Raw genomic sequence first — 17,761 nt, forward strand, 5'->3', positions numbered from 1 at the left:
GCCTCCTTGCCACATCATGTTATGAAATGGGGGCAGGGATTCAACCAGAGGGCCACACGCATCCTGGCTGCTGTGCAGAACATGCTGCTCCTCTGGTTCCCTATATTCAGGGCATGGGCTTGAGAAGACAAAAAGTCTGCGCCAGGAAAAAAAAATGAAGTACAAGTACCACTGCAGGGAAACGTAATACAAGAGCAAATGATGGGTAAGGTTTGGACTGGTTAGGAGAAGTCCTCTTTTATCTGCCCTTTTGCTTGAGACATCCACACTCGATTTCTTTGCTTTGTAGTGCTAAAGTACTTGCTGTGTCCTACCAAGAATTTGCAGTGAATTGCTAACTAAAAAGTAAAAGCAAAAGCAAAACTAAACTAACAAAACCAAAGCAAAACAAAACAAGACCCAACTAAAAAGCAAAACAAAGGAAAACAAAGCCAATGAACAATGTGACATCTGTTGGTATCTAACCATCAAAAGAAAACAAATACTCTCAGTATTTACTTTGGCACAGTATTACTTTTCAAAAAGCATTTTCCTTGAAATGCACTTTTACAGATTAAGTACTGTAAGGTCTGCATTGATAAACGAAGGGAGAAAAAAAAAAGAAAAGTCCTTGTCACTATTCCAAATTGGTTGTAAATAAAACATTTTTGAAAATCCTGTTTACATGACCTTATTTCCTAACTTCTACTTATTCTTTGGTATGGTGGTAGCAACTCCATAGATGCTTTGGATTGCTATACCATTACTGGGGCTTTGAAAGTGGAAAATATGACCAAATAGTATCTGCCACAAAGAACTTTGGCAACATTCTAGACAATGTAAGTTTGAAATCTAGGGGACTTATACAACACAAACCTGCTCTTTCTCCAGCATATCAGCTTTTCTTAGTATCTTCATTGCATAAATATGACCCGTATCCTTCTTCTGAACGAGGCGTACCTATAATGAGAAATATAACCCAATCAATCTTCTCTACCTCAGAAACTAGACCCCAGTGTGGAATCTACCAGAAGGCTCAAAATTGCTGGACATGGAAAAGTTCTTTTGTTAAACGTTTAAAAACACACGGAAAAAAGAAATATTTCTACACCATGTACAACACTAACACTAGTGATGAACAGACAATTTGAAGTAGTTATTGTTTTAGGAAAAGTTAGCAGGCACAGTAAATTCCAGGTAGCCATGAGATTGTGTACGCTACAATTCAGGAGCAGATACAACTGTGATATGACACCGGGCAGGGAGGATGTTTACAGAGAGGAGCTGTGCCACTGCAAATCCATCATTTCAGGGGGCCACATAGGCAACATCAATTTGGGCCAGTTTGGGAAGCTAAGGGCCTTTCCAGGAGCCTTAAGAAATCAATGCACGTAATTCATTACTGGACTTATCACACTTGCACAATTACTCAAATAGCTATTCTTCTGCAATAAAACCCCCCAACTGTAACTTTTTATTCTGCAATTAAAATGTTTCATTTTAATGTTGAATCCAATTTTAACATCCTGTTCAAGCAAGAATGCCACAAACCTCCCCAAATGCTCCTCTTCCTATAACTTTCAAAGATTCAAAGTCATCCAAGCCAAGTCTAGTCCTCTTCAGTCGCAGAAACTCTGTTTCTTTGCGAGCATGTTGTGACCTGCGCAGTTTTTTCTAAGGAGACACATACACAGAAATTTATAAGTCATTTGACAGTAGAAAATCAAGATATACAATCTCCCTTCCTGTGAAGTATTCTCTCTCCCATTAGGATTACAGAGAAAATGTAAAAGGAGAAGTCTTTCTGAATTTCTCGAAGTATGATCCATGAACACTGTCTTCTATATAGAGGCCTCAGGCCCATTTTCACTTTTTTGGAGGGGTTGTTTTATTTTTTGTATTACTTGGATATAAAGAAACAGTAATAAAAAATAATGAAGAGGAAAAAAAATATATTGGTTCAAAGTACATCAGTCCAAAGACCAAAGTCACTAGCTGAGGCAAGGACTCTTGTTTTGGGGCATTACAAAGGACCAATAAAAACTGAAACTTGCACCCCACTGAAAAGTGATGAGAGGCAACAAGGACCCTAACAGGCAGCAGAAATCCAACTCACACTATCTATAGCAAAATCCATTTCATTTATGGCAGGCAAACATCACATTTGAAAGAAAAATATGTCCAAATCCTGTCATATATTTTGTTCTATAGAAATGTCAATGGGATTCACCCTGAGAGAAGACAAATGCAAGCTATGCTCCCAAGTTACCGAGAAGATCTCAGAGACTGCTAACCAGATCCATCGATCAGGCACCTGGCAGATTTTGTACTAGAATGGCAGCATCATTTAAAACCACAAGATGGCATTACGCACCCACACTCGCTTTTCCCTCTTCCCAGAAGCTACAGCAGCCGCACAAACTCAGAAATGACTGAGGCACTGTTCCTACTTATTTCCCTGCCTATCCTGAAGGCAGTACAGGCAGCCATGGTATGACGGACCTCAGAAAAGCAACTTATTGACCAAAGTTCTGAGAGATACCAACCAGACAGAGATTCCTCCTCATCCGTATCCAAATGGAGCAAGCATGTGCCCAGTTTATTGTTTCAATCAAGAAAAAAAACGGTTCAGCATTTTGCTTTCTACTCACTTCTTCTAAGCGCATCTCACCTTTTTTTCTTGCCAAATACAATGGCAAACAATTTTAATCTTTGAAAAGCATGCTATACGCTTGCTGCGGCCATATGTCTCATAAGACATTTGTCAGGCATTGGAACAGGCTGCCCAGGGAAGTGGTTGAGTCACTATCCCTGGAGGGTACTCAAAAAGCACCCAGACAAGGCACTTCATGACATGGTTTAGTGGGCATAGCTGATGGTTGGACTCAATGATCTTGAAGGTCTTTTCCAACCTAAACGATTCTATGATTCTATAAGGACTAAGGGTGGCATGAAAAGCCTTGGCTATTGCAAGTATCATTCAAGCATATTCACACTTTCCCTAACAAACAACTTATTTACAGGGGCAACATTCATTTACAAAATAAAACTTAATTAGCTAATGTTTCTGTAATGCCAATTTGAAGTAGTACGACAAAAGCAAAGCAGTCTCTTCAAAGGTTACTTAAGTAGTATTGACCTCCTCATCTGCAAGGCCTTCCTCTTCCATAGCCACTTCTAGCTTCTTCTGCCTGCAAAGTGGAGAAACAGGAGATTGCTTTTTTTTATTATTTATTAAAAACAAACATAATGCTACAGCAAGACAATGCCTTTACTTCACATATTCCAGACATCAAAGAATTTGCCTCAAATGGAAATTTGAAGACTTACTGCCCACTCCATCCATTTACTCATTTGTGACCAAAGCTGTTGAAAATGTATAAGCAAGTTTAAGCACATATTTATGTATTTGCAGAATTAGGCATTAAAGGTCCAAACGTATAATCATTCTAATGATTTATATTTCTTCATGTAATCTTGTTGAAGTAAGGCTGTTTTTATAAATTAGGATTATGAATCAGAATAAACATGTCTTTTTCACCATTTCTATTTCAGCTCTACCTCCTATGCCTCAGCCAGCTCCAGCTTTCACTCCCACCCCAGCCTTGCTGACCTCTCCCTGGTCACACACCTGGTCCTACTCCCCTTACTCTTGTGCCAACTAACTCTACCCCCCTGGATTCATCATCATCTCCTCCTCCCAGTGTCCTGTCTGGGCCAGGGCTCACAGTTCCAGGAGCTACTTCAGCTGGTGCCATGCCAGGCTGGGAGGGTCTGAGCAGGGAGTGAAGCCTGGGAGTACCCCAGACATGGCAGGGGGTCAGCACTTGGCAATGTTGTCTATTGGACCCCTCTTCCACCTGTGGGATGCTTCTTCACGACTGTCAGGGTGCAGCTTTCAGACAACTGATTACCCACTAGCAGCAGCCAAGAGTTTGAAGGCTGGGTGCCAGGCTGCTAGTGTCTTTCTGCACTTTGGGAAATACAGCAGGATCCCCTAAATTAAAGGCCCTCAGTAGACAGTCTATTCTCCTAACTAGAAGCAACTCAATTACATGGGACAATGACTAAACATGATGAAGAGAGAAACCCTGCTGCTTGGCTGAAAACCCCTCAATTAAAAACATATTACCAGGGGAATGATAGTTTCACATGCTGATGACAATTTGAAACACAAAATTCATTATAATCAAATGCTTGGTGCTTTGACACTTAATTCAAGTACCACTTCACCACATCAGAGGCAGAATGGGCATCGACGAGAGAAGTTAAAGTGAAGATGACCAACATATACTCCCACACACGGAGTACCAGTCAACACCACCCAAGAAGAATTTAGAGGTGGGTATTACATTATCCCCAAAATTCTTCCTGCCCACCCAAGAGCCACCAACCCTATGCTCTTTACTGCCCCTTATTTGCACACCAGGCCACCCCCAGCTCTCTGCCTCCTTTCCTTTCCCCATCACCCTGTCAAACACCTTTCTTGTCAGTTCTATACACTCCCTTCTGCAGGGTTTATGAGTCTTGGCATAAGCTCCATGCTGCAGAGCATGAATAGACACCACAAACCACTGCCTGACAGAAAACCAAGTTACCACCCATCAACAGCTCTGCACCATCTACCTCTGTAGAGTTTATTCCCTGTGGCACACACAGAGGAATCGGAGGTCACCAACCCCACACGCAGAAGTAGAAACCTCACACAAGCTGCAAAATAAGACCCTGCACAGAGTGGTTTCCGCAAAATGGTAATAATCTGATGAGGAGGTAAATTGTATGAGCACATCGGAAGTGGAGGTCCTTTGTCACTCAGTGACTGCTTGGTGCAGTAGCAGGGGTTGTTCACAGGTCTACCAGCACAGCCAGCAGCTGAAAGGTAGCCTGTGCCCTTCAGGGATTAGCTCCTTGCTACCAAGTACAGAGAGAAAAAATTCTGAGAACTGCTCCATGCATGTGGATCAAAGTGCCCTTGAACAAACACTGCCAAAAGCCAACCAAGAATAGCTGAAGAGGGGCAAGAGGAAGCAGAGCCAGTACCTGGTTTCTCTCTCTTCATGCTGTATAATTAGGTTGCTGTAGAAGTTCTCCAGCGTAAGTTTGGCCACCGTCACTCTCTCTCGGGTGTGGTTACTCATGGGAAAGGATGTTGTAGTCCCTGCAGTCATTGCCATGGTAACATGTACTGAAACAGAGCATGTCAAATCATTACTCACTTGAAAAAAAATGATTAAAAAAAAAGTATATATACACCTCTTTCCCACTCTCCATCTCCAAATTCTTAGACACTATAGAATTCACAGGAAAGGCACTGTTCTTAAGATATAAGAAACTCCATTAAAAAAATGTATTATAAAACTATCCCAAGATAGCAGGAAGACTTACTACCCACTCTCTAAAAAAAACAACAAGTTGGCAAAACAAAGGGTGAATCATAGCAAAGAATTATGCAGGCTACAGGCAGCTCACCTGGCAGCGCTTGTCCACAAATGAGGAAAATGTACCTCCGGTGGACTTGAGCCCAGTCTGGGGGAGGGAAGAGGTGGCAGAGCATGGAAAGGAAAAGGGGGAAGCGAGAGGAGGACCAGGCAGCTCCCACAGCTGGACATGTCACAACTCTGACCATTTCAGACTCCAAAAACTCTAGGTGCTACCAAAAGGACAGGGTAAAATGAAAAGTAAATGGACAAAACTCCTAACCCATCCAGAGGAGAAGCTATTTCAAGGAAAGAAGATAGCCATCAAATATCTTTGAATTTTAAAGCTGCTCAACCAAATTACATGTAGACAGTTGGGGAGATTTCTAGAAACCATCACATGAAAATGAAATAATGGAATTGCCATATTTTAAATGGAAAAGTTCTGTTTTGTTTTTTTTTTAGTTTGGTTGGTCTTTTAAAGCAACAACTAACCACCAAGAATAGAAAACCCTTCCCCATCACAAGACTATTAGGCAACCAGTCTTTCCGTTTGTTTCCTTTCCGACCTCCACTGTGCCATGCCACTGATGAAGTGAGTGTTTTCTGTAGCGCCTGTTTGTTACAGAGCTCCCTGTATTTGGATTCTCAAATTTAGGGGGGAAATCTTCTTATGCAGCTGTAAACACATTACCCATGTAGATAAAGTACTTATAGGTCAGAGCATGTGGTCTCTGAGCACTTAAAAACCAGGAAGAAAGAGGAAAGAAGAAAGGCTGCTCTCTTCGATAGCTTTCATCTTGAACACAAAGAACTTGGATGTACTAGAACAATGCTTTTAATGCTGGGAAAAGACATCTTAGGCCAGTCCTGAGTCCCTTGCAGCTGGTCTAGGGAAGCCAGGGGAGATGAAAACAAACAAACAAACTAAAGCACAGTTTGTCCTCGGACTCATGCCCTACCTGGAAGTGGGTTGAGACACTTTAGGAGAGCCTCATGAAGGGGAACCATGAATAGCAGCATCTCAGCCCCACGCTCAGTTGTTCAGGTTGTTTTGGGGTTGGTTTTGGAAAATTACGCAGAAGTACATACAATTCCTTCTGATTATTTACATGATCCTTCTATTTCACCAGGGGATTTTGAGAAAGACAAATCCCAAATTAGGCTTATGATCTTCAAGCGGATCCTAATACCTTTTAAGGTGAACCGATTAAAAGCTTCATACAGAAGAATATTTGTACATCCACATCAGGACAGGAAGATTGCTTAACTCTGCTGTGGGTTTTTTGTTTTGGATTTGCCTGCTACCCTCTGTGAGGATGGCATTTTATCTTGTGGATTTTTAATTAGATTTGGTGCGACAATAAGATACTTGTTGCCAGAAACACAGCTGCTGTGTCACAAATAAAGGCGTTTCATAGCATTACGTAGATATTATTTTAGCTGTGTATTTTGGAATGTGCAAGATGCCAGAGTTCTGAGAATAAAAATGTATCTATACATATACAAAGAGGTTTTAATAGCACTACAGCTGCTTTAAGATGATGTCAATATTTCTATTTTTTAATCAATCTTTTATCCTCTTCAATTTTCCACTAAAGAAAGATGAGAGCTGTCAACTCTTAGTCTTTACTAACAATTAAGGGGTTTTATTCTTTACACAATGATGTACCCCATATTGGGCACCTCTCCAAAAGCTGGGAGAAGCAAGTACTGCTCTCCCTATTGAGTCTATTGTATAATATTACACTCTCTTTCTCCCTAGACAGGTGGGAAAAGATAAATATAAAACAGGTATCCGAGAGCAAAACCTACAGCGTGCTGACACACCCAAATCAAATAGAGCAACTGCTGACCACACACTGGCATCTGTGATTAAGTTATTTCAAGAAATGACCTAATAGAGTAAAAACCCGCCTTCTGATCGTTTCGGAGTGTCAGGATAGCGTAGCATTAACCCAGGCTTGAAATGGATTAACCTTTACTTAAGGTATAATGAGCACACTCTAGCACTGGCAAGCAACAGGATATTTATCCTTTGCACATCTTGTATTCCTGGTAGGATAAAATAACACTGCAATTTTATTTCCTGTTAATTTGTTTTCCCCATGCTCCTATACTCACAAACGCAGACATTACCAAAGAGCAAATCTAAGTCACTTGATTTTAAGCCTGTAAAAAGGAGATAACAATGCTAGCACTAGCACACCACGCTATAAATAGTGGGGCTGACCCTCACTGTGGTTCTACAGTAGGAAAATATAGACGAGAAGCCAACCCATAAACTAGCAAGCTCAGAGAAAGCTATTTACCAGAGAAGAAACTTGTATTGATTTCACCGTCATACCAAAGCATAAGCCCACAAGAGCAGAAGGGATACATCACCAGAACTGTTTGCTTCCAGCATCCCACGTATCCTGCGCACATGCCACCAGCCCTGCCTCCAGACCACGCTGTACCACAGCACAACATTTCCTTGAGACAGAATTTATTTTACATTTGCTCAGTTTGCAACTGGTGTTCCCAGGTGTCCTCAGTTAGCCCTGTCACCTTGGGAGAAAAAAACCCAACTAACTCTGTAAAACTGAGAAGTACCCTAAGCTCTCCAAGCTCCCCAAAGTAAGTGGAAAAGAGCACAGACCTGGCAGGAGACACAAGGTACCCTGCAAAATACTACATCAACTCACAGCTGAGGAAACCTCTTCAGCCTTTTCTTCCTGCCTCTCTGCTTCCACTAACAAACATTCAAACAAAGCACAAATCCACATCCCAAACAAAAATATTCAGTTGGGAGTAACCAAATAAAGTCCTTAAGCATGACCTTTATAAACAAATGATGCTGGAGGGGATGGGTGCAGGGAGGAAGAAGCTTCAAAATGGGGCCTTTTATTGACAGCACACTACTTCTACTGACCTCATCACATTAACGGGAATGTTTTGAAAAGGTGCCACCCATAGTTCTTGGAAATGCCCTCAAAAACCTACTAATTCACCCAAATTCATGCCATTTGCATAATGGAACCATTCTACTCCTGCTGCATCACCGGCCTTGCATTAGGCTCCCGGGACCATGAAGAAGGTCTTATTAACCAACCAGCCACATTTGGCCAAAACTCCTCTGGCTGAGGAGGACTGAAGACCATTCTTTCCACAGAGCCTGTTACTTTGGAAAAAGTGATACACTACCGGCTGTGAATGAGAGAGACATCAAACCTATCTAATCAACAGCAGACACTGAGCAGCGCGCAGTCCGCAGGACAACGTCTCGGAGCTGCCAGAAGCAGACACCGTATGTGCTGCTTGGCCCAGAAATCAAGCCTGTGCCTCCTGGACAGATGGCTGAACTCACAGAGTGAACATTTCTCCTGGTGCCTGCTCTGCCCAGAAGCAAGCACCTATGGTCTGGGTGCAGGGGAGAGAGGGATGAGGATCTACAGATGTGGGGTGACCAGGGAACATCTTGCCCCAAGAGGCAGGTGGGATATGGGGAAGAGCTGAAGGATGTTCCTGAAGGACAAGGGAGAGCAGGGTACAGCAGCAGAAAGAGGACAGCAGGCCCAATGCTAACAAGCTGGAGTCTTTCAGAGTCTCCTTTGAGCAAGTCTCTCCTGACCAACCATCTCCTTTCTGGTAGAAAAATGCTGCCTGGTCCAAGCATATGTTTGATCTTTTTATTCCCAGATCTTTCCCGATGGGAAGCAGAGGAAGGTCAAGCAGTGTTTACTACAACTTCAGTCTGTGCTCCCATCTATCATGACAGCTCTAAGTCAAACCCTCAACCGATTTTCCTGAAAGCATTTCCACCATTGAAAACCCCACACCCAGCTTCTGCTACACAACTGGTAACTCAAAACTCATGTCCTCTCTGGGGCACTTCTTGGCAGCTCCCACAGTCCATCACTGATGTTTTCATATTAGGCTATTGGATTAAGACTCCAGTTAATGAGAGCAAAATCACTGAGGCATACAATTCCACCTGCTACAACAACACAGAAGAGGAGAGATGGAAGAAATGAAGGCACCTGGAGAACTGTCCTCCCCTGAAAAACACACTTGGCACTTTGTGGGATCACTTTCTAATCAGGAAGGGATAAGAACACAAAATCCAAGCCTCTCGCACATCATCTACAGCCTTCACAGCCCCAGCTTGAGGCATCCAGGATGTGTAAAGGCGAGGGAGAGCACAGAGCTGTCGCTTGGCAGGAAGGAAGGATGGAAGTTTTGACACCCTCGGTAATTTTAGAGCCTATTTCTATGTATCCAGGTACCTCTAGACTTTAAAGAGAAAAGAATAATGACAGATGAAACAAGATCCCGACACAGATGTGCTATGAGATCTCACAAAATTAGTTTTATTACCCCATGGCATACTTTCCAGCCTGTAAAATGGAGCAACAGGACAGGGATGTGGAGTAGAAAGCATAATCATAACACTTCATGTCACCAAACGTTTGAACTGTAGTGATGATGTTGATTGAAATACTTCAATAGGAAAAAACAAACAAACAAACAAACAAACCCAAAACCCACAACAAAACACCAAAACCCAGCACGCCCCACAAAGCAGATTAAGTTCATCATTTCAGATCCTTCTAACATATTCTTCTAACCTTTCACATTTACTTTTTTAACAATTTCTCACTTCAGTGATAATATAAATATGTGAGAGTATGCTACAAGCAGTGAAAACTGAAAACAATCTTTCCGGCTATCTTCCTTATTAGAAAGTTTCACATTTCTCAGGATACTACAGTAACTTATTTGATCAATTCTTGCTTTCTCTTATACAGATTGCCAGCAAAAGAGCAAGTCTGTGCCAGTTAGACAGTGGTGGGTATCACAACAGGGCTTCACCTCCATAAGAACAGGTCTGAAGGTGCCAGTCTCTTTACAGGCAAGTCTCCTGCACAACTGTGTTACATCATATAGCTTGTTCTTACTATAAAATAAGGCTGGATCTATACTACCAAATTAACCTGGAACTAAGTCACACAATGGAAATATCATTCTTATTTTTGAAACCACATGTGTAGTATAATTACACAGCAGCCCTAGAATAAATTTACTCTGGACTCATTACTTAGTGCATATTTAAGTTAGGGAGCAAGCACCACATACAATTCTCTTGGAGAGGAAAGTACATTTTTTTCCACGTGACAGAACAATGCTACTTACGTCATGCTGCTGGGTCTCTGATTCAGATTTAAAATTTAAAGCTATATACATGTTCAGCAGGACAGGGAACACCAATCCTTCCTTCCAGAATAGCTATGTCACTTCACAGAAAGGCCAATAATAATTTTCATTTATACGTCCAAGCACACCCCTAAAGCCCAGCAATTAGGAAGGCAGTTTACTATTGCAGTTAAAAGGGTAAAAACTGCAAAGTTTATAAAGTTTCCATTTACATTCCAAGGGATTTGGTTCTTGAATGAAAGCCTCCAGGTAAGGCAGGTACTGAAACATATTTCTGCCTTTCAAAGTTCCCATTTTCTCAGCATGACACATTTTGTCATTCAGCTTGCTCCTGACATGAAGTATACAAATGGCATTTTTCAAGAATTTGAAGGTGAAAGAGAAAGGAGAGATAGGCTTTTGGTGTCAGACCTGTTCCAAAGTAAACGCATACAGCTCAATAAAGCCAGTACCTTCAGAAACGCCAGCTATCACCACCGTGCAGAGGGCTGGAGCTCTTCTGGGTGAGAAGCTAGAGCAGACTTAGTAACACTGCTTGGCTCCTTACAGACAACACAGCAAAGCAACTCACAAAACTGGGCTCTAAAAACCACTGCTGACAAGGATTATGTTTAAAAAAATCTAGGAAAGCACATGGATAGAGCAAGGCTTCAAGTATGAGCACCAGCCCTGCTGTCTCCAAATTGTTTGGATTCTCTTAAAGACAGACAGGAGGGGGCGGGGGAGGGGGGGGGGAGAGAGAGAGAGATGGAAAAAAACAAAGAACAACGCGGTACACAAATAACAGCATGATTCACACTAAAAGGCAGTGGGCAGGGACAGATAAATGAAATAAGCAACCAAAGGCTCTGCAGGACAAGGTGGTGTGACATACCAGTAAGAGTGAAGGGAGGAGCAGCAGCTGGAGTAGCAGCCACCCAGGCACCCTGAGCAACTTCTGAAACACACAACTGTACATGGTATGAGCTGATGAAACAGGAGGAGAAAGTGGTCATACTGTGGTATCAGCCTGGAGGGAAAATGACTTTCTGCGCTATAGTTTCTGCTAGCACAAATTCGGCAACTGCGCTGTGCGTATTTTCACCATCCAATTGTTTATACTGAACCTCCTCCTGAAGAGGTTCCCTGCCTTCTTTTTCTATAACCCACTTTAAATCCACTTCCAAAGCTTTCAAGAAACCTCCAGAAACAAACAAAACACTACAGGATCCTGAAGTCTCCAAGCAGCAAGCAAGCAAGAAAACATCGCTACTCCAATCTACATCAATTACGGGCCAGTATTTTTCAACTCTTGGAGCCTAATCTTAATACTTGTGTTATTACCAAATACAGCTTTCCATGTTCAGAATGGAGCCTTGTTCCAAGTTCACTTATGCCAATAAAAAAAACCCTCCAGCTCAATAGGTTTTGACCTAATAGTCCTATTCTGGCATCTGGATGATGCTAGCTGTGCTACTGCTGTTACTGAAGTTCATAGTTATCAGATCAGCATGTTTGCCAAGCACTGCTCTGCGGTATGTTTGGGGGGGGGGGTCCTACATAATTCATGTTTTCAGTAGTATCACCACTCACAAGCCCCTATTTTATTTAATATGATACCTGAAGGAAGCAACATTCCCTGCCAAATAAAACAAATCAGATACTTCAGATGCAGATTATTCTTCTTCGACGTTATTGCCAAGACCACATCTTTCTGACACCCTCCAGTTTTGACAAGTCCCCATCTGAGAAGGGAAAATGAAATAACAAGACTGCAACGAGTCATCACTGACACTTTATTTACCTCATTTATATACTTCATTTCCTTTAGCTTGTTATTCATTCCCCAGTGTGCATTACGTTCTGGTAAGTTTTGCTACTTTAAAGTTACAGAATGAATTACATTTGTTCTATTTAAAGTAAGCACTAAGAAACCAAATAAAGTTAGCCATGTTGGAACAGGCTTTGCTATTTAAGAGCAAAAGATGTTCAAATGTTTTAGCCATTTTAAGTCATTCTTGCTTTCCCCATGGAGAGTCTGGATAAGTTGCCCATTATAGTCACAGCTAAAAGCAGAGCGTGCTCCATGACTCGCCCAGCCCCAGCTCGTAAACCAAAGAGTGGACACTCCCAGTGCCCTACCCCCACGACCGTGAGAAAACCTTGAGGAGACATTCAGACACACAGGACTTGGGGATGGAAATGCTGCATGGGTCCTACAGCCTCAGCGGCTGCTGCGCTTCTGGGACCAACAGCACCAGGGAAACCCAGGGGACTGCGAGGCCCAGAGAGCAACTTGGGGTGTCAGTAGCTGGCTCCAACATGCCCCCTAAACCCCGGAAGAGCTTTTCACCCAATGCATCCAAGTAGGAGATCCTTTCAAAACAAAGGAACTTAGTTTCCTATCTTGGGGTAGACTCCTAAATGTACAAATACCCCAAAATGTCAAGGAGACGCTCTCAGTAGACTAGGCAAAAAAACCCTCCAAAAAACAACAAAAACCTCCAGCAAAGGCCACGGCTGTATGCACACTGTAAGCTGGCACTAGCCAGTACTGTTTCTGAAAGAAGCCGTCCCACTTTCCATCAAACCATCTGCTTGTTTCTTTCCCGCTGCCACTCGATGCTTTGTGCCAGCACGAGAAGCTGCGTAACCCAGATTGAGGAACCGCACTGGGCTGAAACATTTTCTTTTAAAATAGCTTTGGTGAGGCTGGTTTCACCTGCGCTGATTGAAAAGGGCCACCCTTCCCCAGGCTGAGCCTGTTCATTCCTTCCCATGGAGTTTGTCCAAAAGCAAGTGACAGGGCCTTGTCTTTTAATTTGTCTCACAGAAACTAATCACACAAATCATTCCAACACACCCACAGTAATGATAAGGAAATATTTCCTAATATGGAATAAAAACTGAATATTGGAGTTGTGCTGCACTTCAGGATTTCCTGCTATTCAATGAAGCCAAGCAGCAGAGGTCTCCCATGAACAGCAGCCGTGATTCAGTTCTCTGCTACTTTCAACAAGCAGCATGCACGGCTGACAAACACAAATTCATTTCCCTGATGGGAAAAGATACCAGCTGGGTGAAACTACGTATGTATACACAAAAATACGTATGTATATGTATATATATATAGACTATGTATATTTACACCTATATAAGATATATGCACTTTATTTTCTTCCTTTTAATCTTTTGCCCACTTCGAGTACTGAAGAAACTTTTGATCCAAACATCGTAACCTTTGCTTTCATTAACAATGGGAGACTGGTCACCTGTAGTTTTAGAAACACAAATCAACTAATAAGGTCACTTCCATCTTGGCTCCACTTGCCTCAACCTTTGGCGATAAAATTACATTCTTTATGCTCTACTATCAATAGCTCTGTCCCAAAGTTAAGAGTACATTTTGAGACATCCTGTACTTAGAACACTCACTCAGCACTGAATGACTTGCAATGACATACCGAAATCTTCATGAGCTCAGTCCTTTCAAATAACTAATTTTATTTTCTTTACAGAGGGCTTTTTTAGACAATCGAATCATTTGGGTTTTAGCAGTACCCACTCAAATTGCTTTACTGTCCACGTGTGTGTGGCTGCAAGGTAGGACTCCCCCACCCATCCCATTAACCTCATGTAGAGAGTGAGGAGAAAATAGGAACAGGAAGGGAATAGAGGTGCTGGTGTATCCATACGCTGCTGTCTTCCAAGGAGTGCTCCAAATCGGAGGTCAGCTCAGGACAACACTCTGGGTGACTAAACAAAGCACAAGACACAATGAGGGAACTAGACTTGCAGTCCCATGCAGCCACCCCTCTCTTCCAGCGTTTACTGCAGCGTCTGAATTGATGCCTTTTAATTTATTGGTGACAAGAGAAATCAGTAGCTTGCTGAAAAGCTAACAATGCTGTGCAGTGAAATGACATCTCATAGCTTGTTTTAGCTTACTTGTATCTTTCCTTTCTCCTCGCTCTCCCCAAGTTTCATAGTGCTGCAAATCTTTGTCCTTAGAAATGTCTAAAAAATGGGAGGCTCTTCTATCTACTGAAGTAATTGCATTCCTGTGCACTTAAGCGTTCTCTCAGCTTTTAGCAGATACTTGCATCCAGGCATATTCAAGAAAACATTGTTTTAAGATCTGCTAAATTAACTGGCATAAAAAAGCCCATGCTAAATATTTTGCTGCAATGTTTTGGATCATTAAATAATTACGAGCAGAGCAAGGTCAACAACCAAAAATCTGCTTCCCTCCTCAGTTATTGGTTTTCTGGATAAAATTATACTCAGGTCTAATGAAAGATATGTCCCACTCCAAAACATGTACAACTGTCTAAAAGTAAAATTCAGTTACAGTAGATTTCTCTACATCTGGCTCTTTCATGGCCAGGATACATAACTTAGAACAGAAGTAAAGAATAAGAGGAGGAGCTTCTAACGTGGTGCCTGCATAAAGTTTCCTTGAAATTGTAATACATTTTCAGCTTTGATCCAAGAAACTCTACTCTCAAATTTTAGGGATGCTGTAAAGCCTTTCTATTTTCTAAGGAGCCTAGGGAAGCGGAAGCAGAGGGCGGCTTTGCCTTTGGAAACAAGGAGGGACTTTTGCATTGGAGAATGCTGGAGGAGAAGAGAGCACTAAGTTTGTTTTTCTTTTTACTGATGTATGTTTGAATCCCTGACTCTTGCTAGGCTCTTTTTAGATCACATCAATCAAATTAAGTATAGTAATCACACATGATAAGTCTGTGCCAGCAAAGGAGCTGACCCCTAAATGAGATGCAGAACATCAATGACTGGCTATGGCCTGTGCAATGCCTCTAGTCAGGGTTAATGAGCACAACAGATCCCTCTGGCCTTAAAAAGCTGCAAATGCAGGTAGTGCATCTTGTTAGTATATGCAATACTGAAGAACAGATGTTTGCCCATTCAAATCCCACTACAACAGTTCACTTCTTTAACTATGATTTTTGGAGGAGAAGACAGCTTTTGGCACATAAAGCAGACTACCTTGATGAGGCCCAGGATACACAGAGATGAAAAGATGTGTGTGGTCTCTTGATGTAAGAGAGGAATACATGGTACCACCTTCCTAGTGCCTGAAGCTGGGAAGCAGATTTGGAACAGTGGGGATGGAGCTGTGCCATAGTCTTACCACCAAACCATCAGGAGCTCTGGCCATCAGTACCAAAGGTGGAGAAAGAAATATTATTTCATGAAGGAACCATAATGGCAACGTCTGATCCCTACAGTGATAACAAGGACAACTGAAAAGAGAAAACATTACCATTTTGCCTTATTATCAGACTGTTTTAGGGGAGAACAGTCAATACAACTGTGTTTTTGCATTTCAACATTTATATCACTTTGAGAACATATATATCACTGTATCAATCTATATATCACTTTGAGAACAAAAATACACTGCAAGTAGGTAGCTGGGGCTTATCCTTTTGAGATTTAGAGGTTTAGTTATAGAGAAAAACAGCTCTTTCAGTGGCACACTCACAGAACCTTGCTTTCATGAAATCTGAGAGTCTTCTGAAACCTACTGCTTAATGTCCCAACTGCTCATCTCCTCTAGGGCTGAAGAGTGACCAGAGGAGTGCTTTGTTACGGCTATGTGTATACACACATGATCCCTCCTACACATCACACATCTGCCCTTCTAGGAAGATAAGAGAAAGGCAAAAAAGAAAAAGAAAATAAAAGATTTGCACCTAGGTGAAAGATGATGAGGTTTGTGATGGACATTAGTTCCCTGTGGAAGGTCACTCTCCAGTCTTGGCCTGGGAAAACTCACTCAGAATGGGTGGTGTTTTCCTTTAAATTAATCTCAGAGATTTGATTCTATTATCTGGTTTCCTAGTTAAAGGACAAGAGAGGCAAAAGCAGGGTGTGGGTAAAAGCTCTGGCTATATCCAGCTGCAAAAGAAAGTGAGAGGGAAAAGGAACAGAGGATATCTGCTTAAGTTTCTGTAAGATACTAAGCTGTATGTAGCTGCTATGCTACAGTTAAACATGCAAGAACGGGCAAATTTCCAGATTAAAAAAAAATAATAAAAATCTCAAAAAGCCCAGCTTCATATGCTTTCAAGATTAAATTGATTATGGCAAGAATAAGCAAGTTGTTGTCTTGTTCTCTTAGGAGCAAACCTTTCCCACCAAGAAAGCCTTCAAAACAGTCTTGCAGCATGTCCTGTGGGCTAAGCATGCCCTTGACTGAGAAAAGGAGCAAGACTCATCAGTAAGAAGGACTCTTCACGGAACACAGGTCACCTCATACAAAGGTATGGGTTTTACAGGAAAGTAGAAGGAAAAGCAACACTTGTGTTCCTGCAGAACAGCTCTCACTGTTCCTTTTCAAGCTGTGTCTATTGCCCTGTAAGGTGACCAAGTGTCATTGTGCCTCCATTTCTTTATCTGTCAAGCAGAGACGAAGACAAGTGGAGCTACCTGCAGGAAATTCCGTTTCAGTGCAAACAATGTATAAAGATGGAGACTGGTGAAGTGGCAAATAAAGAAGTCTTTCAGGCAGCAATCTGAATTGCTTGACAAGTTGGATACAACCAGCTATTTCCCATAAATAGTAACTAGAGAAAAACCCAAATAAGCCGTAGGAAGAATGAGATCATTTCCACTTTTGAAACATTAACATTTCCTTATGGGGATGGGCCCCATGCACAAGGCCCTTACACAGAAAGGATAGACATTGCTGCCAAGTTCTGTTTCAAGGAGTGTCAATGCAGGTCTATGAATTGCTTCTGAGAGAGAGGGGCCCCTCCCTCTCACTTTGCTGATCCCTCCAGTCCTGGCCACGGACTCCTACAGTTTTCCCAATAATGCAGCCACAGGCGAGTTAGGTGAACTCAGCAGCCTGACAAAACTAAGCTACCAACCACCCCCATGCTCCTGTAAAAAGGAGACCGTTCTTCCATAAAATCAGCAAGTTGGTCTGTCCCACCCTTCAACTACATAAATGTTGAATTCAGTGAAAGAGGAGTAATGAAACATGGATAGGCACAGAGGACAAGGGGGAGAACAGCACTGTCCCTTTTGCAGGGACCCAAATTTGAACTACATCCAAGTAGGGTTTGGATACACTTGTGGCGATAGGAGGATGGGACTGTCCCTTTTCACAGTGGCCAATTATATCAGATTGGGTACAACATAAACCCCAGAGTGTAACAATG

The 17,761-nt window shown here is 42.1% G+C and overlaps 1 protein-coding gene across 7 annotated transcripts in view; it reads right to left on the reverse strand.

Moving 5' to 3' along the window:
* STK38L (serine/threonine kinase 38 like) overlaps positions 1 to 17,761 on the reverse strand; it is a 51,493-nt gene that overhangs the window by 17,158 nt on the left and 16,574 nt on the right. For 6 of the 7 annotated variants that reach the window (XM_030040840.2, XM_030040837.2, XM_041129611.1 and 3 more), the window contains exons 2-5: positions 5,020 to 5,164; positions 3,119 to 3,170; positions 1,531 to 1,653; positions 856 to 939 (exon numbers count right to left, since the gene is read on the reverse strand). In XM_030040840.2, coding sequence (XP_029896700.1) covers positions 856 to 939; positions 1,531 to 1,653; positions 3,119 to 3,170; positions 5,020 to 5,153 — 393 coding nt within the window. In that variant the 5' untranslated portion in view covers positions 5,154 to 5,164. Of the gene's footprint in view, positions 1 to 855; positions 940 to 1,530; positions 1,654 to 3,118; positions 3,171 to 5,019; positions 5,165 to 5,448; positions 5,458 to 17,761 lie in introns of those variants that run through there. The other variant, XM_030040839.1, reaches the window with a different exon arrangement.

The sequence above is a fragment of the Aquila chrysaetos genome, chromosome 17, assembly GCF_900496995.4.
Source record: "Aquila chrysaetos chrysaetos chromosome 17, bAquChr1.4, whole genome shotgun sequence".
NCBI classification, from domain to species: domain Eukaryota; kingdom Metazoa; phylum Chordata; class Aves; order Accipitriformes; family Accipitridae; genus Aquila; species Aquila chrysaetos.